Source organism: Pochonia chlamydosporia, chromosome 1 (assembly GCF_001653235.2).
Source record: "Pochonia chlamydosporia 170 chromosome 1, whole genome shotgun sequence".
In the NCBI taxonomy this organism is placed as follows: domain Eukaryota; kingdom Fungi; phylum Ascomycota; class Sordariomycetes; order Hypocreales; family Clavicipitaceae; genus Pochonia; species Pochonia chlamydosporia.
Window position 1 is genome coordinate 5,904,240 of NC_035790.1, and position 23,802 is coordinate 5,928,041.

At 49.7% G+C, this 23,802-nt stretch overlaps 7 protein-coding genes across 7 annotated transcripts; 3 read left to right on the forward strand and 4 right to left on the reverse strand.

Annotated features, from left to right (window-relative positions):
- Window positions 1-713: 713 nt before the first annotated feature.
- Window positions 714-1,850, reverse strand: VFPPC_01543 (RNA ligase, DRB0094 family; the record flags this gene model as incomplete). Its single annotated transcript, XM_018281348.1, has 1 exon — window positions 714-1,850. The coding sequence occupies one exon, from the start codon at window positions 1,848-1,850 to the stop codon at window positions 714-716; it is 1,137 nt and encodes a 378-aa protein (XP_018150022.1).
- A 5,008-nt stretch (window positions 1,851-6,858) lies between these two features.
- Window positions 6,859-7,857, forward strand: VFPPC_13106 (RTM1-like protein; the record flags this gene model as incomplete). The annotated part of the gene is made up of 3 exons (XM_018290883.1): window positions 6,859-7,071; window positions 7,130-7,546; window positions 7,600-7,857. 3 exons carry the CDS (start codon window positions 6,859-6,861, stop codon window positions 7,855-7,857), a joined length of 888 nt encoding a protein of 295 aa, XP_018150024.1.
- Window positions 7,858-11,943: 4,086 nt separating this feature from the next.
- Window positions 11,944-13,484, reverse strand: VFPPC_01547 (C6 transcription factor; the record flags this gene model as incomplete). Its single annotated transcript, XM_022428229.1, has 4 exons — window positions 11,944-12,368; window positions 12,425-12,685; window positions 12,758-13,007; window positions 13,059-13,484. The coding sequence occupies 4 exons, from the start codon at window positions 13,482-13,484 to the stop codon at window positions 11,944-11,946; spliced, it is 1,362 nt and encodes a 453-aa protein (XP_022284747.1).
- Window positions 13,485-14,138: 654 nt separating this feature from the next.
- On the reverse strand, window positions 14,139-16,055 carry VFPPC_01548 (T-complex protein 1 subunit epsilon; the record flags this gene model as incomplete). The annotated part of the gene is made up of 5 exons (XM_018281351.1): window positions 14,139-14,600; window positions 14,662-15,778; window positions 15,844-15,892; window positions 15,963-15,980; window positions 16,046-16,055. 5 exons carry the CDS (start codon window positions 16,053-16,055, stop codon window positions 14,139-14,141), a joined length of 1,656 nt encoding a protein of 551 aa, XP_018150026.1.
- Window positions 16,056-17,117: 1,062 nt separating this feature from the next.
- Window positions 17,118-19,726, forward strand: VFPPC_01549 (elongation factor Tu GTP binding domain-containing protein; the record flags this gene model as incomplete). The annotated part of the gene is made up of 3 exons (XM_018281352.1): window positions 17,118-18,189; window positions 18,241-18,453; window positions 18,516-19,726. The coding sequence occupies 3 exons, from the start codon at window positions 17,118-17,120 to the stop codon at window positions 19,724-19,726; spliced, it is 2,496 nt and encodes an 831-aa protein (XP_018150027.1).
- A 196-nt stretch (window positions 19,727-19,922) lies between these two features.
- On the reverse strand, window positions 19,923-20,132 carry VFPPC_01550 (hypothetical protein; the record flags this gene model as incomplete). The annotated part of the gene is made up of 1 exon (XM_018281353.1): window positions 19,923-20,132. One exon carries the CDS (start codon window positions 20,130-20,132, stop codon window positions 19,923-19,925), a length of 210 nt encoding a protein of 69 aa, XP_018150028.1.
- Window positions 20,133-21,016: 884 nt separating this feature from the next.
- Window positions 21,017-23,366, forward strand: VFPPC_01551 (heat shock protein; the record flags this gene model as incomplete). The annotated part of the gene is made up of 5 exons (XM_018281354.1): window positions 21,017-21,151; window positions 21,293-21,477; window positions 21,558-21,798; window positions 21,865-23,112; window positions 23,181-23,366. The coding sequence occupies 5 exons, from the start codon at window positions 21,017-21,019 to the stop codon at window positions 23,364-23,366; spliced, it is 1,995 nt and encodes a 664-aa protein (XP_018150029.1).
- Window positions 23,367-23,802: the final 436 nt, after the last annotated feature.

Below are 23,802 nucleotides of genomic sequence, written 5' to 3' on the forward strand. Positions count from 1 at the left end.
GAGGAGAGGAAGCACCAGGAGCCTTTTATGTCAAGCTCAAGATTAGGTTCGACGTTGTGAAGGTGGCGCTGGCGGAGGAAAAGTTAATGTGGGGCGAGGTTTACCTTTTCCAAATCGGGCACACTTTTGGTTTGATTCGCCGCTTTCTCTGGTACAGTATGGCTCATAATGAGGTTGGTGAGTCACAGACAAATGTCTGGAGTCATTTCAACATGCACCTGTTTCGCCAAGACCAAGGTTGATTTGATATCGTATTTCGGGGTGAATTCCATGTACAAAGCCAGATGAACTGTTGAAATTGCTTGGATTCGAAACACCAAATAGATTGGCTGCTAGATTTGGTGACGCAATGGGACGCCTACAACGCATGGATCGTTAATTGCCTGCCTAGGTAGGTATTTGCATTGCTAAGTATTTATCACAGTGACTTAAACTAGTCTACTGAACTCACCAGTTGTAGCTATTTCTAGACGATTAGTTTCAATGAAATGACGGTCTAATGAATAAACTCAAGTGGCTGCGTATGGTTTGTAAGTGCCAACTATAGACACACCATCTGGAAAGTCTTAAGAATCCGCAACAGAGGCGCCTTTATAGATATATAACGAAAACAGCAACTAAAGTACATCCAAAACAAGTTTACATACAATGTAACACTGACAACATCCATCCTCGCTAACACCCCTATCAATACCTCACCTACATTCCACCCACTACTGTCCATATCGAAGTAAATAAGAATTAGAAATCGCCTTGAAGCTAAACTCCCCACGAACCTCCTTCAACACAATCCCCTCCCTCTTACGTCCATTAATCCCTTTCCCCTCAGCCCGTTCCAAAATATCCCTCAAACCAGTTGCAATGTCCTTCAGCAGCCAATACCCAGTAACAGGCACATGCTTGAGTCCCAGTTTCGGGACCAACTCTTCGTGTACTTCCCGTGGGAGCAGGTACTTCTGCGCGTCAATGTCCCATACACTAAACACATATATATCGTGGAACCCCTTCTGAAATCCCTCAAAGTTGGCTTGGATGGAAGAACCGCAGAGTTCGCCCTGGATGGCAATGTTGCGGTTCAGCTCGTTCAACTTGGATGGGATATTTTGTCGCAGCGCAACGGACCAGAAGTGATTGCTTGGGTCTGGCGCAATGTCGCGGTTGCGCGAGCAGACTCCCACTGTGCCGCTTGGCAGGTGTCGAAGAGTCTCGTGATCTTGCTGCGCGAATGTAGGGAGGGTGCTGATATGGGTGCTATCGTTTCGGATGAAGTAGACTGTCATGGAAGATCCGTCCATCTTGGTGGATTCTTGAAACACCGCATCACCCCATTCTTCGAATACATTCGGTAGATTCTGCACACGTTCCTGGTCGGTTCTGTTTACAAAGACCGGGAAGGGAGCAAGTCCAGCTGGCTTTCCCTGCTCATAAACGGGGGGCTCCCACTTTCGAACGCCGAGGATGTCTTCAAAGCTCATGCTCTGCAATTCCTTGTCCGCATCTTCTTTGCCACATTTCTTCTGTAGGTCTTGGAGAATAGCGTTGATCTCAGGGAACTTGGTAAGTGGTACGAGGAGACCCTGGGATAGGACCTTGCGAAGCTTGATGGTCTTGATGCGGATGCCTTCAAAGTCGTCGTGCTTGGTGGCCTTGACTTTCAGAAAGGAGTAACGTTCGTCCAAAGCGGGGAGAAAGCTGTCAATCTCAAAGTATACAGACAATTCCCCGACCTTGTGCTCGCCTTTTGCTACTACGCAGGTCCATCCGTCGACGGTGGCAGACTCTATCAGGTCCGCGTCGGGGATTGGAGTGAGCAGTGAGACTCGTCTGACTGTGACCAGTCGTCGAGTCATTGTTGAGATGTTTGTAATAATACACAGGACGTATGTGTTTTTTATATAAGAATTTTATTGCACAATTCATGTTTATGGAGTTTGATCTATCTGCGTAAACTCGAAAACTAGTTGTAATAGTCCTGGGGTTGAGCGTGACTCACTCCGGCATTTGCAGTCAGCCTTACCAGCGTAACGGTTCCAACGGAATGAGCTACAAGGTAGATTTTCTTTGTGCACTTTCTGCCAGCCAAACTATTCTATATTTTTTGCATTATAAACCTAAAAGTAGTTTGACGGTTTACTTCACCTTGAGAGGATGTTTGTAGGTAGTTGTTAGTGGATATGGATGGAGGTAGCAATACGAAAATGTGTCAAAACAATCTAATTCATCACTTCATCAAACTCACAAACGTCATTCTGTCAAAACTTACAAGTCAGAATCACCTCTCATCACATTTTTTTCCCAGCTGAGTTGTGGGTCATTATCTCCATCCCGTCCACCACGACGGTGTCTTGCATCGGCTACGCAAGCCTCACATGAACTGTGCATGCAGCAGCGCACTTGGAAGAGAAACGCAGGACGTTTTACACGGTGAAATGTCTCGAGTCTGCCGTACACTGTGAGACAACGGCTCGTTCCCCGGCAGACTGCAACTACAAAAGCGGGCAGGTTTGTAAAACCACACTTCTGCAAAACAAAAAGTCGATATGTCACGCAACACCATCGCCTTTTTGCTTCTTATACGTCATGACTTTGTTGTCACCCCGCGTCTCAAAATTGCAGGTTTACGAGATTTTGGGCCTTTTCCCCCTTTCTCATGTCGCCAATAGCGTTTGTCATTGTCGATCTGGCAAGAAAGTGAAGCACACCCATTGGAACGATGATTCGGTGTAGTGCGTTGTTCCAATACGGGGTGATTAATACCCAATGGAACTGACCACGGCGTGGTGACAGATAGCCGCATGAGGCATCCTGTCATCCCATAAGACATCAAAGCATACGAGTTTGGACATTGGACATGGCACTAACGCAGGCTCGTCAGTTCCGGCGGCTGGCGTACAGCAATATGGGGCTAGGGAAACAGGCGAGAGGGGGGCGTGAGTGAAGAATGATGGTCCGAAACTCCTACACCAAGGTATCGTGAAGGCAAGAAACTGGATTTACGGATACTAATTTCGTCGACACGATCGGTTGATGTGCTGCGGGTGTGCATTGGGCATGCAGTAGTCCAGTGCGGCGGCCACGTCGATGCATCCAAGGGGAGGCGTCATCACTGGCCCGTGAGATGATCATGTTTATAATTTTGGAATGTTGACAAGTCGAGAGCGGTTTAATTGTTTGTGAGTGATGAGTGAGAGTAGATGGTACGTTGCCGTATTTTGCTCGTCTCCTTGGGCTCGGCGCGACTCAGACGTTGTTGTCGTTTGGTCGTCGTGACAGCTTCACCGTGACCACGGGGTTGCTGAGTTGTCCTTTAGCAGGCAGGTGAACAGGGCGATGGCCAACTCTCTGGCGGCCAGAGGCATCACGTACTCTGAGCCCGTGAGAGCATGCATCTTCACCGCAAGATCTTTGGGCTCGGAGCGATCCAAAAAGCCATCTAGGCGGCGCCGCACCGGACAAATTTGGACTTCCCTTACAGGCAGCGCCTCATTTTCAGGCAGCATGTGTGTGGCAGTGAAGGTGCCGTACCGTTTGCAATATACATTGACGAGACCATGGCCAGTCTGTATATTTCTTGCTAGTCGACCTGACACGAAAAAGAGTCGAGAGTGACAACGGGGCGGGCTGGGGCTTGACGGGAACTCAAACTCGACTCGACCACGCGCGTGCGATGGGGATGCATTTGGCTGCGTCTTGTGCGATATGCTGCATTTGCCACAGACGGGCATGACGGATGGAGCAGCATGGCAGCATGGGGTGTGGACTGCCAACTCAGCAAGTTGAAGGCAGATGACCCAGATGGCCAAGGATGAGATGCAGCTTGGGAGGTGTGCGGAAGGGTGGGAGATGGAGATTGGAGGGCGGAGAGACGACTCGATCAATTCTCTTGGATGAGATTGAACGAGAGACGGCCAGACAGACAGGGCGGTGAGGATTTTGGGCCAGCTGGACAACGAATACGGTCGGCCAGAATGGGGAAGAGACCCGAGGAGGATATTAATATAATTAATGGCAGGAAATAATAATAAAAATAAAAATACGAATAATGGTAGGTAATCATGTTGCTGCTTTAAATTTAATTGGAATTATCTTTTATTTTGCACCTCGATTTGACATGAATGACATTACAGTTGCGGCCCGAGATGCACGCACACGCCTTGCTTTGCTTTGCTTTGCTTTGCTTTGCTTTGCTTTGCTTTACAAATCGACATGTTGACTCTTGAGCACGGCCAGCTAACCGCACATGAAATGCATTTGACTCATTGAGCGTTTTCACATTCAAATTGTTGTTTGCTTGACACTTTCTACCTATTCGCTTCCAAATGCCCGTCGCCATTCTTTGTAGACCTAGTCACTAATATCACCACTGTGACAGCGACCTACACCAATGCCATTCAAAGAGTCAAGTCAATCAGCCAGCCAGGTCACTCCTCATCTCTTACTTGTAAACATAAACAACAAACGCCAGAAAAAGCCCAAGTGGCACCCACCGGAACAGACGGTGAGGCAGCCGCTGCGTCTCTGTCTTCTGTCTGCGTCTGCATCTGCATTCTGCATCCGCCACCTCCGCCACAATGCAAAGCTGCCATCCATCTGCTGACGAACTGGCACCAAGCTCAATGTTTGATTTCAATCAAGTACCACAGCCTGTACCATGTGTCCCGGCCGCCTGAAGACGTGCATGAAGCGACCAGACTGGAAGAATTAATAAACACCAGACCTGACCGTCTGGGTGTAAGTGAGCGCGAATGTAACATTGAACCCTCGCACACTCCGTCCTCGTTGAGTCCGACGGTCCGTGACTCAGACAGGCAAACAAAATTGCTGCAGAGTACATACCCTCCCTACGTTCCTTGCTCATTTCCAGCAGTGAAAAGTCGTATTACTGTAATCCTCACATAAGCATGCTCACTAAAGGCTTGACGTGTAAATGCAGTCGTGATGCGCTGTCGGTGTTTAGACGAAATGCACCGCCTCAGATGCGTCAAGTTGGATGCCTAACTTGGCAGATGCGTGTCCGAAGGCGTCAAGCACCCTCAACACAAAGGCAACGCTTACATATCAAACTGATGATTGACAAATGAGAATATTTTCATATATCAATTAAATGAATACGCCATCAACATACAATGCAGTGTTTAATTGAATTCTAGGCACTTTAATTTAATTGTGAAATATGCACCGCAGGCACGCGACCTCAATCGCAAAAGCCCTGGTGTAACCGTACTGTTGGTCCTGGTCACGGCTCTCAAAATCTCCATACCCTTATTAGCAGTAACATATCTGAATTGCGCTGTCATCTCTACCGTGGCGCCAACTTGGGACTTGACAAGATGCACATGACTGCTTCCGACAACGAGATGCTGGTGTGCCGTGTTGCATCTCATGATGGTGGTAAGATGGTTGGTACTTTGCCCAGTTGGCCGAAGCAGCCCCGGGGGCTTCAAGGACCAAAACTTTATCTCAGTATTGTGCAACCCTATATTACAAATAAAAGGGTTTTGTTATAATACTATTCTGCGAGACCAATATAAATGTGCAGATACTGTCATCGCCACCCTACACACTGGAAATTGCTGCCCTATCGCCGTTGCTGTCATTCAGCCCTATCAGCCGCAGTGGCTCAGCTGTATGACAGGGCAACATTGAACCATTCTGATCGTCCTCCGTATTTGTCGGATAGCTTACTTGACCCTTGCCAGTCGATCGTTACAGAGCCACAAGGATTATAAATAGGCCCATGTGCTTACCGTCAATCCCCGGGTTATGTAATCAGCACAAAATATCGCCATCTGCTCGGTTGATCTTTAACTTGAAGGGATTCTTAGATAACGCATCCGTCATATTCACAGTGTATGTAGGAATGTCGAATTAGGTTTTAGCCATGGCAGTATGCCAGTTCCGAAATTGGACTACGCCTGTCACAGACGCTGTCCAGTCTCCTATCAATCGACTGTTACCACACAAACAACCGCAACCCATTGTAACATCTAGCTCACCAAGGTCAATTTCATCATTGAGCATGTACAGAGCAAACCCTCAGCTAAATTAAATTCCCTACCAGCGCCCTCAAATACAAACTGCGGCGTCCAAGTCCACCAGGCAGCTAAGCCGCAACTCCAATCGATCGGTTCTCAACCCAACATGCGCCAGTCCCATATCTAGCAAACGAGTAATTCCGATTTCCCCTTCCGGCAAACGAGTACCCTCACTACCAACCACAAGGTCCCCTTCAGACCCTGCATATCATGCCCGTCACCACGGTCCCGAGCAACGAATAGAACCTCTCCATCATCTTTTGTCCACGCGTCTTCTTACAAGGGCCACATCATCAGCTTGCCCTTCCTGCTCGCCCTAAACATTGAACTGAATGAAGTTTAAACAACCCCTGGCCAGAACATCCTCATCGACAGCCATGGTGATAATGAAGGGCGCTGGTAGGGAACAACGCTGATTGGTCCATCGCATCCATCGGATTGACAAACGTCAACTGGACCCACAGTGTCCCAAATAGGCAAACGAAGTCAACCAGCTTTGAGACTTAGTTGCCATTGAATGGCTACCATGGCGTCCCAAGATGACGCGCAAGGATGAAAATTTGTTGCAAATGTGCAGAAATGAATGTGGGCTGTGCTGTTTCGAGTTATGTTAATACCGTAATCTATCGGATTCTAGCCGATGAACTGGCAAGGAGCCCTTGCCATTGAGCTCCTCGGCGGATATAAGAGTCTGGGGAGGGAAGATAACTTGGCCCTGAAATTTGACAACCAACGAATTCTCATGCTCTTTTGAAAACCACAAAAGTAATTTTTTTTGTAACTACAGAGACATACGAGTCAAATCACAATACCTACATTCACAATGGCCGACGACAAAGATGTCTGGATGTACAACCCGTCCTTTGCCTTAGCAATCATCGGCACCATCGTATACGGCCTCATTTTCATTGGAATCACATACCTGACCTTCTTCCGATACCGAGCGTGGTTCTTTACTGTTGTTGTTGTCGGTGCTGCAGTGGAAGTAGCCGGATATGTGTTACGAGCCTATTCTGCCAAGAACAGAACCGTCCTGGTACGCCTCCATCACCCATACCAGAATCTAATGTCAGAAATTCTAACTAGATGAATAGGTCCCGTTCGTCTTAACACTTACATTCACCGTCCTCGCACCCGTCTTCATAGCTGCAGGAAATTACCTCCTCATCAGCCGCCTCATCCGCGCTGTCCTCCCGCCGTCCCACCACCGCATTCTTGGCATCCCCGGCAAACGACTTACACCAATCTTTGTCATCTGCGACATCATCTCGTTCATCATCCAGGGCAATGGCTCTGCCATAGCTAGCTCGGATAATTGGCAGGGCGAGAAGGAAAAGATTGGTCGCTATGTTCTCATTGGCGGTCTTGCCTTTCAGCTCGTCGCCTTTGGACTGTTTCTTTGTGTGTTCCGTCGGTTCCATGTTTTGGCGAATAGAATGGCGACACCCTCGGCTCCCAAGGGATGGCAACAAGTCGTTCTGTCGGTTTATATTTCTAGCGTCTTGATCATGGTAAGTGTACGGCTTGATGAGCGGATTTGGGAAAGGTTACTGACTGAACATAGGTTCGATGTATCTACCGTGTGTGTGAGTTTGCAGAGGGCATGAATGGCTATGCTTTTCGCACCGAGTGGCTGTTCTGGGTGTTTGAGACGCTTCCCATGATTGGCGCGATCGGCATCTTCATCATTTACCATCCGAGTCGCTACCTTGGTCAAAATGGAGCTGCACCGCCCAAGGAAGCTCGGTCTGATGAATCTGTGGAACTTGTTGGCCGGCGGAAGTGGTTTCGTATGAGGCGCTCAAACGATAGCCCTGCTTAAGTTGTGAAGTTGCTTGTAAGTGGATTTGAAGATGTCTGGCTATGGTATGGTTAAATATTAGAAGGGCACCAGGACAACATAGACTGATGGTGGCTGATTGAATATTTTCTTTCCTTCATGTTTTGTTGTATTTCATATGCAAGGGATAGTTAGTATTATCATCTATACCAAGGCTCCAAGCGGCTATCAACACTAATATGAGACTTTTGAAGATTGGCGTAATACTTGAGAAATAATAGTGACACTTATAGAAGAGAATGAATAAGAGTTGATGAGGCTTAGCTCTAGGAGAAGCTAAAGGACATCAAGTACCTGATTATCGACGAGAAAGAGCTTGAAAGAATTGCGTTAGCTATTCTGGATTGATGACCGTCTCCACGAGGCATTCCAGAGTGCATGTAGGAATGAGAAACTCTGTGGTAGACCAAATATACCGTTGGTTGGCAACCACTTCCAAACTTCCAACTGCGGGACTTTCAGACTGGTCTCAGCTACGTAGCTGTCTCCGTGTGAAAACGCTCCAAGGCTTGATGTTAGATGCCCCATTTGATCGCAGTCACCTGCTTATGAGTCTCTCCCAGAGGGTATGAAGATGAACGGCAGGTTCTTACCCAGAATCCCTACCAGATAGGCCATGGTTCTGCATGGTTTTACTTGATACTACATGTGGCAGCGAGATGTGCTCCAAAATAAGCTCTATTGTTTAGATACTGTAGTTGCTCTACTAGTTGCTCGGCCCCGGACTTTCAACCTTTGGCTGATGCTACACTTTGCACCGCCGATCTACGTCCAAGGGACCAGGTCGTAGTATCTCATCATAGCAGATGGGCTACCCTTGTGAACGTGCCTTAATCTCAGTATCCCTCTCAGCTACCAGGCTATTTATGAGCCTGCGATCCTGAGTGACCTTCTTACGTTGACAACAGCTCGGCACGGCAAGTACTTTCCTCCCTATGTAGTCAGCCGGGTTCACGGAGAGCAAAAGAACTTCATTGGCGTATTGGCCCCCGTCCGCGTATTCTCCTCCATCGGTGTCTACTTCAATCATGTTGATCGCGAGTGCTTCCGGATCAGGGTCGTCTGCCGGAACGTTGCGGTCAAACGTGACGCCATAGTAGTCGATATGACTGAATAGTTAATAGTTAGTTCCCAGGAGCATCAAACGACCAAGTATGCTCGTACTCTAAAGCTCTTCTACCTTCCATGACCCAAGCCAAGTACTCATCCTGCACGGTGGGAACATGATTCACTATGTTTGGCTTTCCTTGCCCGTATAATGCTTCGTGCGTAAGTCTTGCAAGCTCTAGACCCCCGGGTTGTGGGAAGGGCCCAACATCTCGCCATGGTGCGTTCAGAAGAAGCTTTTGGATGGAATCTACCGGCCCTTGTATCCGGATTCGCAGAGGCCTGTCGGTTGGTAGGGGATGGAGACGGTGAGGAGGATTCCGTATGCAAGGATGGATGTAGAGCTCGAGTGCCATTGGGCACAATTGGCGGTTGACTGCTCGGCTTTGAGATTAACCAAGGCATGATCTGATCAGGTCTCAATATCAGAGTGCAGTCCATGTCTGGTTGAACGGTTGGCAGACATTTGGGATGGACTGTGCGTTCAGTCTGCTACATCAGCTTGCGGGTTCAACATTGAATATCACCAGGCATGCCGTCACTACTCCATAGTCCATGCCTGCGTGCCTAATAAATATTCAACATCCGCATCTCGCGCCAATATCGTAGTGCTTTCCTCCCACACTAGAGAAGCAATTCTTACGATGGTCTAGAATTCTACACGCTTAATTTATCAAATTATTCAAGACACAAGAACAAGATATCAAACCATGACATTTTGTAGAGCGCAATAAACAATGTATCTAACTGCTGGTCTTGCAACTTATGAACCACCAGACCTGTTTCTGGACCGTTCGACTCGTCAAGACGCAGTTCGGGGAACTATATGCTTTTCTCTTACGGTTTAGGACTTGAAAGCCACTGCTCTACCTATCTCGATATCTAGTATGTGATATTCGTTCCATCCGAAATGACTCTGTGAAAGCAAATCTCAGGGCCAAGTACTTTTCGGTTGCTGTTGAGAAGGTCGTTTTCATCTCCCAAGTATTTCCTTGCCATTCGCTCCACTTCTAAAGACCAGTTAGTTGACTCAACGTGCCCGGCTCCTTCAGAGACTAGCCCTTGATGGCGGTGTTAGTTACCAGAGAGTCAATATGTCCCAGATGTTCAACTCAAAGTTGACCAACAAGCAAGCAACCACGCCCACCATCGATCAATCAACCTTCATTCACCTCCTCGCAGCTCCAGCTGTGCTCTCTCTAAAGCCAGAAAACATCGCAATTTTCTTTCGAGGCAAAGAGCCAAGAGGAAGGACCGCAGACCGTTACCGCACAAATTTCCGAGGAGCACCTCTCAAGACGACAGCTCTTATGGATATTTACGGGTTGTAGCGAAGTCACTTGACTTTACAATTCAGATACAGTAGTAGCACTCCCCATAGTGGCCATCTTAGATTATGTCAAACCCAGGTCAGCCATTTGATGTCAGTATGTGGCTAAGCAGACTCCCAAGAATCCTCAATAGTAACGCCCCAAGCTGTTTAAGCGCAAGCATGATACCTCCTGTGGTAACTTCGAGCACGATACCGAAAGCCTGCTATTTTCTGGTTTGGTAAAGGAAAGGAAAGGGAATATTTGCAGTTAACAAACAACATGACTTTTGCGAGACTAGACGTGTTCCAGTCTTCGGTTGTACTAGCTGGTGGACGTCAAAACAACAAATGCTCATGGGGCCAGCACTCACACGGTATACAGCATGCATATAGCCTTTGGCCAAAGATAGTTGATTACAGCCAAGTACATACAAACACATTACCACACATTTAGGTACAGTCGGCGATATGCGGCACCTCTTAGTCTATCAAAGATTGTCACCATCCAGTATATACTCCGACTTCGTCAACACGAGCTGTTCCGACCTTCCTGCCCTGCTCTGAGCATCTTCCTTCCTTCTCCTCTTCTTCCTCTTCAATGACACCTGCAGCCTTCTTCCTCGATACAAGAAAGGGACATGGAAGTCCTGCGTCCCAATACAAAACAGTCCCTGCGGCTCCCCCACCATACAAAAATAAGCTTGGGACCCAAAGTGGCAGAAGATCCCTAATAGAAGCTCGCCTCAGACCCTCTTGACGGCAGACAGCAGTTCGGATAACAGAGAGTCATCCTGCTGAGCAACCTTTTAACTTGGATTCATCATTGGTAATTCTTCAAAGGTCGGTGGGATGCGATTTAAACAAAAAAAAAAAAAGTCCCACTCTGAGAACTGCCAAAGGCAGTCTCCCGTGGTAACACCGAGCACGGTGACTGTATCTCCCCCCTTTCCTGCTTGACAGGTGAAGAGGTTCTTTTATAGTCGGCTTACAGGCTGGTGTTTGGGTTACGTGTTAAGATCATCGTATTTGACGCTACTACATACGCCGCAGCTCTTACCCAAAGGCTTAGGTACTTGGCCAAAGGCTTTTGACCATTCAATTTTGACTTTCTGACTCACTAATATGATGCTCCCTATTTGACAAACATTTATTTAGTAAATTGCGTATTGAACGAGCACTCCGTTTAATGTACAGATCTCAACCACATGCTACGATTTAGCACTAAATATACATTAGGTGTGATCTTAGACTTGAGTTTGATCGGTCCGTGGAGTGAGTAGCATCCTCCCTTTTGCAATTGGCGATTGTCACTAGTAGACAATTACCTTCGAATCGCACAAAATACTCCGTGATCTCCTTGAAGATGACGGCTCACGCTGCACAGCGTCAACCCAGGACATGCAACCTCCTCAACCGAGACGCATCCCGGGCATGCAGTGCCACAACCATAAGCACACACACATACCAGCTACCCAAAGTTAGAGCGGTTGGGTGAAGCAAACGCAGCAGGGAGGGCCGCGTGAACCTACACAATGTGTCACCTAGTAGGCGTGAGCGTATCTAGCATCTCGGTCTAGGTAGGTGTACGATACGAAGCCGCCAAAGCAGCGACATGTTCCGCGTGGCAAGTTGTAGTAGTTGACTCTGTTCTATAACATGAAATCACTTCCAATCTCACTACCATCGAGCTGCAGTGGCTGCGGCGCCAACCCTTCGTCAGTAGCACTAAATTTCCAGAAACTCGTATCCGCCCTAAACGTAGTTTTCATGTACTTTGAGAAGCTAAGCGGCCACTCGATATACGGCCGATACATTTCCGGCAGCGTATCGTGAATATTCTGCATCCACATAAGGGCCATGACATTGCGGGCGTCGTAACGATGCCGCGTCTCGTGGAAGGCTACCTCTGGTCCTTCCTCCCACGCGCAGATTGTGCGGCTCATGATGATGTCGAGGAGGAGCATGTGGACAATGACTAGGCGCGCGATATGATTGTTCGGGTCGATGAAGGAGGCGAATTCTGCGGCTGATAAACGGCCAGCTTTTTCGTGGAGGAAGGAATGCTCCCGGAAACCTGTGTGTGATTAGCAAGTGAGGTATTGATAAGGCGAGGGGTGTTTGGCGTCCAACATTCGTAGAGATTAGTGGTGGCAGATGTGACTATTCGGCGCATCATGGCAATATGTTCAATGTCAATCACGCTGTGGCACAAGGGGCCGAGCTGTTCGAGACTGGTGCAGAAGCCGTCTGCGATGGATTCGTCTAGTAGTGGGAGGCGCTGCTCGTCTGATGCCGCTACCCAGGATGCTTTTTCAATGTAGACGTCTCTTTCGAATGTTTTGAATGTCGAGTTTTCGAGATCATCTACCACATGTGTACCGACTAGAAAGCCTGCGTGGCAGCAACATCATTAGCACAAAACGTTTCACGAATTTGCACATGTGGAAACAGCAGGAGACATACATCCACGGGTCATGGTGAGGAAATCTATAAGGCCATCTGGCATATGCGCCGCCTGAAAAGTAAGAGTCAGAATGGCAGCAAACGCCGCCTCAGTATCGGGAATAGACAGCTTCGGCTTCGACAGGAACTTGTTTAGTCTCTCTATGGCCGTCACTCTATGCTGCAGAGCAGAGTGCTTGAAATCCCCTGGAGAAAGCAAGCTCAGATGCGAGGCACCAAGTCCCAGCATCGAATGGATTAAAAAGTCGTACTGTTCGTCAAGATCAGCGGCATATTCTCCCGGTCTTTCATGAAGACTCACCTCATGCGACATCTGTGAAATATACTGCCACACCCGTCTCCCGCCCACAGGTAACGGCGGAAACGCAGAGATAAGAAAATGCTGAAAGAAGCGCAAGTCGGTAAACCCAAAAGACCCGGGATGCATAGACAACGGCTGAGGAATCGGCGATGTCACCACGATCGCCGCTCGTTGTTGCGCTTCACTCCGATGTGCTCCCCTCGTCTGAGGGTACTCGCACTCAAGTCCTAGCCGCTTACATGGTCCGCAGAAGGGCGTCACCTCGTCACATTTGACTTTTCGTCGCTTGCAGTTTGGGCAACCTGCCCGGGACTTGGTGTGGCCTTTTCTTGGGATGGGGCGTCGTTTGCCGGTTGTGGGTTGCTGGTGGTTGCTGGGCGAGGGGGATGAAGACCCCGAGCTGGGGGTGTACTCATATTCAGACATTTACGTTACTCGGATGGATGTTGGTTTTTCCGAGGGAGATGAAATAAATGATTCAAGAGCTCGATTTTGGTGTTTTGCTCTTCTGCTTCATGTCGTGCTCTTACTTGGCGATATCATGGGTGCGCCTTTGGACCAAAAGAGGCTGAAGTCAGCTCTCAGCCCTATTGGCTTGGAGTAAGCAGGGGGTTATGCTGCCCGACTCCGAGACTATTGCAAGTTGACTAGCGATGATGGAGATGGGGAAGCCACGCAATGGACCTGGTGCTTGTTACGAAGCATGTTGCAAGGGATACGCGGTCGCAGCCATTTTGGGCGTCGACATGACGACACTTGCACACCTTAAAGTGTACCTTGTCTGTCTGCATTACCGGGAGCAGACCCTGGTTTTCCGGGATTGAAGGCTTGGCGGTTCCTGGCTGCATTGTGTGACATTGAATTGACAATTGCTGTTCGATGGTGAGTGGTTGGTCAGTTGGTCAGTTGTGTTGCTGGAACGAATGGATAAACACTAGAAGCGCACATCACGTAACAAACTACCAGCACCCCAAGATTAATGTGGTCGACTCGGTGGCGAGTCGAAGCAACGTCTATTCTGCCATTACTTTTTTTACCTTTAACCTTTTTGGTATATTCCCTTTTTCTACCATGACTCGTCTAAAAGTCGTCGTCTCCAGAACCCGCCACAATGACATTGTTCACCTTTAGAACCATGCGACATAATTGTGTAGCCAGTTGAAGCTGCTGCTTCTTTCCAATCAACGGGTCAATAACAAAGGCTTCCTTCATATCGTTGTCGCCACGTCCCATGCAGTCCACGCCAAGCTTGCCGCGGCTGTTGGAGCCAGCCTTGACTTGCTGGCTCTTCACTTCAGCAAGGGTTGAGATGGGGTTGAGGCCACTGTTCTCCGCCAGCGTCATGGGGACGGTATCCAGGGCTTCAGAGAATGCACGCATGGCGTACTGCTCGAGGCCGGGCGTCTTGACGGCGGCATCCTCGACTGCCAGGGAGCAGGCAATCTCGGCGGCACCACCACCGTAGACGACTCGGTTGTCACGCACCAAGTTGCGCACGACACACAAGGCATCGTGGAGCGATCGCTTAGCTTCGTCGATAATCTGAATATATGAGTTAGCAATGAATGCTCAGTTCAGAGCCGAAAATGAGTCAAAGACATACCATCTTGTTGCTGCCGCGGCAGAAAACAGTTACAGCACGAGTGTTGGCGCACTCCTCAATGACCAACATCTTCTCTCTTGTGGTACCAAATGTCATCTCTCTGACAACACCTGCGGAGCCAAGCTTCTCGGGTTTGAGGTCTTCAAAACGAGGTACTATTCTGCCGTTGGTGGCAATGGCAATCAGCTCAATCTCAGGGCCACCAACCCAACGGACGGCGGGAAGGCCGTTTTGCAAAAGCAAGTGGTTGGCTTCATCATCAAATCCCCACTGGCAAATGGCCAAATTGGCACCTGTGTCCTTGACTTGCTGAATCATCTCAATGAACTTTTCCCTCTCGTAGTTTTGCAGCTTCTTGAATTCCTCGACGCTGGTGATTTCGAGTTTGTGCTTAGTCTTGGGCTTCGGCGGCTCAAAGGCGCATGTCAGGATGGCAATCTTGGCGTCCCGCACCTCGGAAGGCATCTGTGGGTGAGAAAAGTCCTTGTCGACAATGACACCCTTGACCAGCAATGTGTCTTCAAGCGAGCCTCCAACCTTGCCATCGACCTTGATCAGCTCGAAATCGACGTCCTTTCGCTCCAAGTCAGCCACCGACAGGACAGCGTCCACAGCAATGTTGGCGAATTGGTCGTGCGCCTTGGAGACGATCTTGCTGCCCAAACTTGTCCGTGCCACCTTGACCAAGTTAGCAGTGTCTGTCTTTGTGAAATCGATCGTATCTGAAATTCTGTCGAGCTCCGCAACGGCAATGTCGCAAGCCTGGTCGTAACCATCGGCGATTCGGATTGGGTGGATGCCCTTATCAATGAGGTCGGCAGCTTGTTCGAGCAGGGCGCCAGCCAAGACGACAACGCCAGTGGTACCATCACCAATTTCGTCGTCTTGGGATTTTGAAAGCTCTACCAGTAGCTTGGCGACGTGGTTGCTCACTTCCATCTGCTGCAAAATGGTGGCGCCATCGTTGGTGACTGTGATGTCTCCATCGGATGAGATGAGGATCTTGTCGAGGCCACGAGGGCCAAGGGAGGACTTGACGAGATTGGCTACAGTTCTAGCTGCAAGGATGTGGGATTTAACTGCCTCGTTTCCAAATTGACGCTTCTTCTTCCCTTGGCTATGCGTTTGTCAGGGACTAGATTCGACTCGCAGACCGTTATTTGGATGAATGGCGGGGCTTACTCTCTGACGACGATAAAGGGACGGCCTTGCTCATCCTTCAAAAAGGTGGCTGTTCAAAGAGAGAGATCCACATATTAGCTTCGGGTGCGCAGTACGAGAGTATGAGATGGTGAAGTTACCGTTGTTAGGATCCAAATCTAGTGAATTAGAATTAGCTTCTGCAGTGCACGATAACCCCTGGATGGCCACAAGTCAAACTTACTCAGCGTCATGTTGGCGATGAGCTTTCCGTGGTGGTGGAAGCTCTAACCGACAGTGTCCAAAAACTTTTACTTGCCGACAGCAAAGAAGGACCCCGAAATTGATGATGGGCTGCAGCTTGGAGCTCGTCGTCGTGGCCGAATTTTTGGAATATTGGTGTTGCCTTGGGCTTGTCGCAGTGCGGGACACCGGGAAAAGAAATCTCCGCCGCCCGTTCAATGGGAGTTGCGACCAGGCAGAACGTGGTTGGGCTTCTGTTGGCTTCTGTGCGCGCGGCGGTCAGTGGGGATCCACAGTGGGCAACCTTGGGTCAAGTTCTGCTGGAAGTTAGTGAGGGGCAATTTCAAAGTGGCGTCAACTCTGGTGAGGTCACTTCAATGTTTGCACTGCTCCCGGACTTGGAGGCACATACAGTCTGATCAGGCTGGGCATCACAGACAAGTTGACTTCTGCAGCGCATGGTCTGGAAAGCTTAGGCACATGTGCAGGCACCTAGCTTCAGATTTGACTCCCAGCCCCAATCAAATCTTATCAAGTCAATGAGCTGCTGAACTCCAGTGCTGGTAGTGGGGTGAGCTGTCTGGTCAACTGGTACTTAAAGCACCCTGTGCCACTTGACCAAGCTCAGCGTACCACCTCCACCAGCCAACACCTGTGCCCCTCCATCCAAGACCTCGACAACGACTTCTACAAATTGCCCCACGCTTCATCCGCAATCTTCGAGTTTGGTTCTAAAGACAGACGCTCATTACCCGTTTCTAAGCCTCAGATAACGAGCTGGAGGTTAAGGACTACAGAAGCCTTCTGCCGTTACTCGCTCTTGATCCATTTTGCCTTCTTTCGTCCGTGGCTAGCGTTTCTGCATACATCTCTCTCTTTGCTTTGCTCTTGAAGTTGTATGTGTCATAGCCCGATCCCGAGTCCTTGTGACGCTTCACCGGTGCAAGCTAACCTTCCCAGCGATAACCAGTAACGTCTGTGGATTGCGCAGAGTTGATCCTAGCCATCGACATCCAATCCGCTAGCATTTATCTCTAAATACCAAATTTCATACGAAGTCAACCTCATCAGCCATGGCTCCCGCCGACTACTACGACGATGACGATCTATACGATGAGGAAGCAGATGAGGGGGAGCAGGAGGATGAACTGAGCCCCGAGGACAAGGCAGCCATGGAGAAAGGCACCGCGGATGTGAAGAAGTCCCTTGGTGCTAATGCCACCAAGGTAACGGTCAAACAGATACAAGACGCATTATGGCACTACTACTACGACGTCGACAAATCTGTCGCCTACTTAAGCAAGACGTTTATTGCACCACCGCCGCCTAAACCTACCCCGAAAAAAGCCCCAGAGAGTAAGTTGCATGAATTCTCGTTTTCATCATCGCTCGGCCTGTTTGTAAGATCGTCTGGAGCTGCGAACCGATTGCCTTGGTCAGACTCATTGCCGGACCCTCCGCCTTGTAGTACATTCAGCTACAGGTCAAACGCGAATCCTGTCCAAGACGAATTTAGTGATATGCCGTGGCTGAACACACCTGAGAGCCGTCAAGCCATGCTGATAGCACCCTCGAAGCCACGAGGCGGATTGCTTGGCGGAGCTGGAGACGCTCCAAAAATGTCCAAGCTCCAAGCTCTTGCGGCTGCGAGAAAAAAGAAGAACGATGACAAGAAGGAGCAAGCAAAGTCTTCACAAGCAGAAAGTGGCTTGAAGAGATTATCAATTGCAGATGCATCTCCAAAAGAGAATGATGAGAGAGCTTCAAGTCCTGCGAAAAGGCAGCGTGTCCCGGATGCACAGGCGGCTCCGTCGCTGGCAACTTTGGATGGAGGCAGCTCTCGGAGTGAAGGTCCTCAAGAACCACACCCCGATCCCGTCCACATTGAAGTTGTTCGCGCTCTACAGGAGCCGCCAGAGATAGAACCATCGCCCCCAATTCAACAGGATGAAGAAACCGTAAAACCATTTGCCCAGTCAGCCCCATCCGCCTTCGCCAAGACCCTTTTCGGATCTGCTCCAGATGATCGACAAGCAAACAGGCCTGATTTTTATGCAATGCCTTATACATCCTCATCTTCCTTCCTCGCTGCAGCATTCTCCGAGCCTAGCCCGGATGACGTCGTTCTGGCTGCGCAGGCAAAAGGTTCGAACTTTGCGAGGGAAAAATAACAAGCTAATTCTAATATTTCCTCAGCCGGAAAGAAGACGGTAGCTCCTGCCAAGGGAACATCCACGCCCACCAAAAAGGACAAGAAGGCCGACGTTGCATCCAAAGATGTGGATGTGAGCAATGGCATCTCGAACTTAAAGGTCAGCGATGTGCCGCCACCAAAGAGCAAGGGCCTTGACGTGGCCAAAGAGTATGAGAAAAGCAACAGCAAGAAGAGCATAAGCTTTGTCGTTGTCGGTATGTTAAAGCTACAAGACTTGGCATTTTGAGCGCCTCAAAAGATGCTAATGTGTGATCAGGCCACGTCGATGCTGGTAAGAGCACGCTTATGGGGCGTCTTCTGCTTGAATTGAAATATGTCCAAGAGCGTACAGTGGACAAGTATCGCAGGCAAGCAGAGAAGTCGGGAAAGCAGTCCTTTGCTCTTGCTTGGGTCATGGACCAAAGAACGGAAGAAAGGGAACGAGGTGTCACAATCGACATCGCCACAAACCACTTCGAGACCCCAAATACGAAATTTACCATCCTGGACGCGCCTGGTCATAGGGATTTTGTGCCGAATATGATTGCAGGCGCAAGCCAGGCCGATTTCGCCATTCTTGTCATTGACGCAAATACTGGAGCTTACGAAAAGGGTCTCAAGGGACAAACAAGAGAGCACGTGTTGTTGCTGCGCAGTCTTGGCGTCCAACGCATCATTGTCGCCGTCAATAAACTCGACATGGTTGGTTGGTCAAAAGCTCGATTCGACGAGATTTCCGACCAAATCAGCGGCTTTCTCACTGGGCTAGGGTTTCAAAGCAAACTAATCAGCTTTGTGCCCATATCCGGCCTGAATGGGGATAACATTGCAAACAAGACTGAGGACGCATCAGCGGCATGGTATGAGGGACCAACGTTAATTAAGGCGCTGGAAGACTCGGAGCCGTCGTCGGCTCTTGCCATCACGAAACCCTTCCGCATGTCGATTTCGGAAATGTTTCGATCACAGCAACAGGGTACAACAACACTAGCTGGTCGCATAGATGCAGGCAACGTTCAAATCGGCGACGCGGTCATTGTACAGCCCAGCGGAGAGCCTGCGTATATAAAATCTATCATGGTCGATTCGGAGGCTCAAGAATGGGCAGTTGCTGGTCAAAGTGTCACCATCGCCTTGACTGACATTGACCCCATTCATATCCGTGTCGGTGACATTCTATGCAGCGCGGTGAACCCAATTAGCGTTGGCGACACGTTCACTATGAAAGCTATGGCGTTTGAGCATCTGATGCCGATGCCAGTGGACCTTCACCGTGGTCGTCTGCATGCGGCAGGGCAAATCGCCTCAATACCGGCAACGCTCGACAAGGCTACAGGCGAGATTGTCAAGAAGAAGCCCAAGATTGTTCAGCCCGGGGGCGTGGCTCGCGTGATGATTAAACTGGGGGCCAAGGTACCTTTGGAAAAGGGACAAAGGGTTGTCCTTCGCAGTGGAGGAGAAACTATTGCGGCAGGCTTACTAGAATAAGTGCACTCGGGATCTAAAGGATTATTGCGCTGTTGAGTCAAATCGGAGAAAAGAATTATAGGAGTTCATGCATAGATCAGTCACAGCTAAGCTAAGCTCGAGAGTTGGATAGCAAAAATAAGGACAGATATCACAACACCGGCCAGGATTCGCCACCAAGTTAGCTGCTTCGTCTACAATCAGCCATAAGAGTCATCTAGTGGATGATTTCAGTGTGGCTACGTGATGATGTATCATGGCATAGTAAGACGTTGATTGAGAACATTCTCGAAGTCCCCACATGAGGCTCTCGTGAGCAGACTGTGCCTGCATCGTACATCATGCGCAGTGAGCAACAAAGAGCTTTTGCAACTGTGTCTCTTTGTGTTATTTCAAAGCTGTCGTGACAGCATGAATGAAGGTCCATAAGCGATATTGGTTGAGTCATTGCGGCGGGAGCATTATCAAAGTGGCGATATCTCAGTTGGAGTCGGTGGCGTGGTTGATAACACAGAGTATGTGCCAGCATATGGAGCAAACCGAAACGGGTAGACTTCAAGGGGACAGATTGTAATGTTCCATCCCATGATGCCAACCATGAAGCAAGTGGCCAGGTCAACCAGCACGGCTTGGCCCTGGTTGGTTTCCAAAGTCGCTGGTGGCACTTGTGGTGTGGCCAGTGTCAGTGGGAAGAGGTCTGAGATGGAACACAGTGGCGCCAACGATAGGCTAAGGATGTGCCGGACTCAGTGCGGGTTATTGTCTTGGCACTGTTTTCGGTACAGGTGCCGCGGACTGGTTGCCGTATGGAAATAGCGAAAGGTGGCGGGTACATGACGTGAGGGGCCACTTGAGCCTGCCCCAATGCCCCTTGTTCACCAACAAGCAGACACCTGAACACACAATGGAAGCGAGCAAGCGTACAGTGCGAGATCCACTGGTACCCTCCATGGCCAGACCCCTGTCACGTGGGGCAGTCTCTGGGGAGTCAGGCCCGCCAGGAACCTTACGTGAAATCTGGCCTTTTTGTGCACTCTTTTGGACACCTCGACATTTTTTTTGGAGCACCGCTTATTCTTAAGCCATCGCGCCGCTTCTTCTCCCTCTGAACCCCGTCTTGTTTTCTTCATTCCTCAACTTCAACCTCCAATTGATACCCATACCACCCCTCTGGTGAAGACGCTGGCTTGAGGATCAAGAGAACCTCGCTGCGTAACGCTTTTACTTTCTTCTTTTCCCGTATTTTGTTGATATCCGCTGCCTCATCGAGATAGTTTCGAACTCACAGTACACACAACCCCCCCTTCTACAATGGCTCGATCACGGAGCACATTCGCCTTGGGCCTCGGGCTCCTTTGTTGGATCACTCTTCTCTTCTCTCCCTTGGCCTTCGTCAAGTCTGTTCAGGCTGATGACACTGATAGCTATGGCACCGTTATTGGTATTGTGAGTATTTCCCATCCTTGTGGTGGCATTTGCCGGTAGCTGAGCGAGCATGCGCTCCGAAATGCGCAGCTCTCAACTGCTACGTGTCCACTTTTCTTTTTCCGTGGCGATTGCTGACCCTGGCGCCTGCCTTTGTTGTAGGATCTGGGTACGACTTACAGCTGCGTCGGTGTGATGCAGAAGGGCAAGGTCGAAATTCTCGTCAACGATCAGGGTAACCGAATTACTCCTTCCTATGTCGCCTTCACCGATGAGGAGCGTCTGGTTGGTGACTCGGCCAAGAATCAGGCCGCCGCCAACCCCACGCGAACCATCTTTGACATCAAGTAAGCCTCACTAATCCACTGCACCCTGCAGGAGAAACCTGTTCAAAAGCACGGATCTGCTAACAACTCATTTACTTCAGGCGTTTGATTGGTCGAAAGTTCAGTGAGAAGGACGTTCAAGCCGATGTCAAGCACTTCCCCTACAAGGTTGTCTCCAAGGATGGCAAGCCTGTCGTCAAGGTCGATGTCAGCGGATCTGAGAAGACTTTCACTCCTGAGGAGATTTCCGCCATGGTTTTGGGTAAGATGAAGGAGGTCGCCGAGTCCTACTTGGGCAAGAAGGTCACCCACGCCGTTGTTACCGTCCCCGCCTACTTCAATGTGAGTATTCTCCCCTTACTACAGCTGGTTTCATTGCCCAGAGAAATGTGCTGACAACCATTGCAGGACAACCAGCGCCAGGCTACCAAGGATGCCGGTGTCATCGCCGGTCTCAATGTCCTCCGAATTGTCAACGAGCCCACCGCCGCCGCTATCGCCTACGGCCTGGATAAGACTGAGGGCGAGCGCCAGATCATTGTCTACGATCTTGGTGGTGGTACCTTCGATGTCTCTCTTCTGTCCATTGACCAGGGTGTTTTCGAAGTCTTGGCTACTGCTGGTGACACCCATCTTGGTGGTGAGGATTTCGACCAGCGCCTCATCAACCACTTCGCCAAGTCCTACAACAAGAAGAACGGCGTCGATATTACCAAGGACCTCAAGGCCATGGGTAAGCTCAAGCGTGAAGCCGAAAAGGCCAAGCGCAGTCTGTCTTCTCAGATGAACACTCGCATTGAGATCGAGGCCTTTTTTGAGGGCAACGACTTCTCTGAGACCCTTACCCGCGCCAAGTTCGAGGAGCTCAACATCGATCTCTTCAAGAAGACCCTGAAGCCTGTCGAGCAGGTTCTCAAGGACGCCAACGTCAAGAAGACTGAGATTGACGACATTGTCCTCGTCGGTGGTTCCACTCGTATCCCCAAGGTTCAGGCTCTTATTGAGGAGTACTTTGGTGGCAAGAAGGCCTCCAAGGGTATCAACCCCGATGAGGCTGTCGCTTTTGGTGCCGCTGTCCAGGCTGGTGTTCTTTCCGGAGAGGAGGGTACCGAGGAGATCGTTCTCATGGATGTCAACCCTCTGACTCTTGGTATTGAGACCACTGGTGGCGTCATGACCAAGCTGATTCCCCGCAACACCCCCATCCCTACTCGCAAGAGCCAGATCTTCTCTACCGCTGCCGATAACCAGCCCGTGGTCCTGATCCAGGTCTACGAGGGTGAGCGATCTCTTACCAAGGACAACAACCTTCTTGGCAAGTTCGAACTTACTGGCATCCCCCCCGCGCCCCGTGGCGTCCCCCAGATTGAGGTCTCTTTTGAGCTTGATGCCAACGGTATCCTCAAGGTCTCTGCCCACGACAAGGGCACTGGCAAGCAGGAGTCCATCACCATCACCAACGACAAGGGCCGTCTTACTCAGGAGGAAATTGACCGCATGGTTGCTGAGGCTGAGAAGTACGCCGAGGAAGACAAGGCTACCCGTGAGCGCATTGAGGCTCGCAACGGTCTTGAGAACTACGCCTTCAGCTTGAAGAACCAGGTTAACGACGCCGAGGGTCTCGGTGGCAAGATCAGCGACGAGGAGAAGGAAACTGTAAGTTTATGCCCTAAAGTGACTTGAAGCCCTGTGTAATAGTAGCATATGACTAACAGTATACGCAGATTCTGGATGCCGTCAAGGAGGCTACTGAGTGGCTCGACGAGCACGGCACTGACGCTTCCGCTGAGGACTTTGAGGAGCAGAAGGAGAAGTTGTCCAACGTCGCCTACCCCATCACTTCCAAGATGTACGGCGGTGCCCCTGGTGGCGAGAAGGAGGCGGAGGGTGATTTCCACGACGAATTGTAATTGCATAGATGTCATCACTAAAAACGGTTTTTTTTAACGAGATGAAATAGCTCTGGTCCGGGTGTTTTGCAAGGTGTACGGGCATTTTGGCATGTCGGATCTAATCCTGCCCCGGAATGTAAAGTAGACACATAAACTAGGCTTTTTGAGACCACGATGTGTGCCCGTGACCGTATTTGTATTTTTTTTATGGCCAACATACCGTCCGACGAAGTCTAGCCATTCTCCGCAAAGGCTTCGGCCCGACAACTGGCAAGGCTGGTGAGAGTCATTGCTGTTGGGCGTGAATCGGTGCATCTGCACCTTCCGGAAGCATCCGGGCTATTGTTCGTGCTTTGCTGCTTACCTAGAGTGGACGGGCATGCTATTGTACTGCGGCAAGACTGATGCAAGACCTGTCGAGGTCATAGAGGTGGTTTTACTCTGTAGGTTCTCT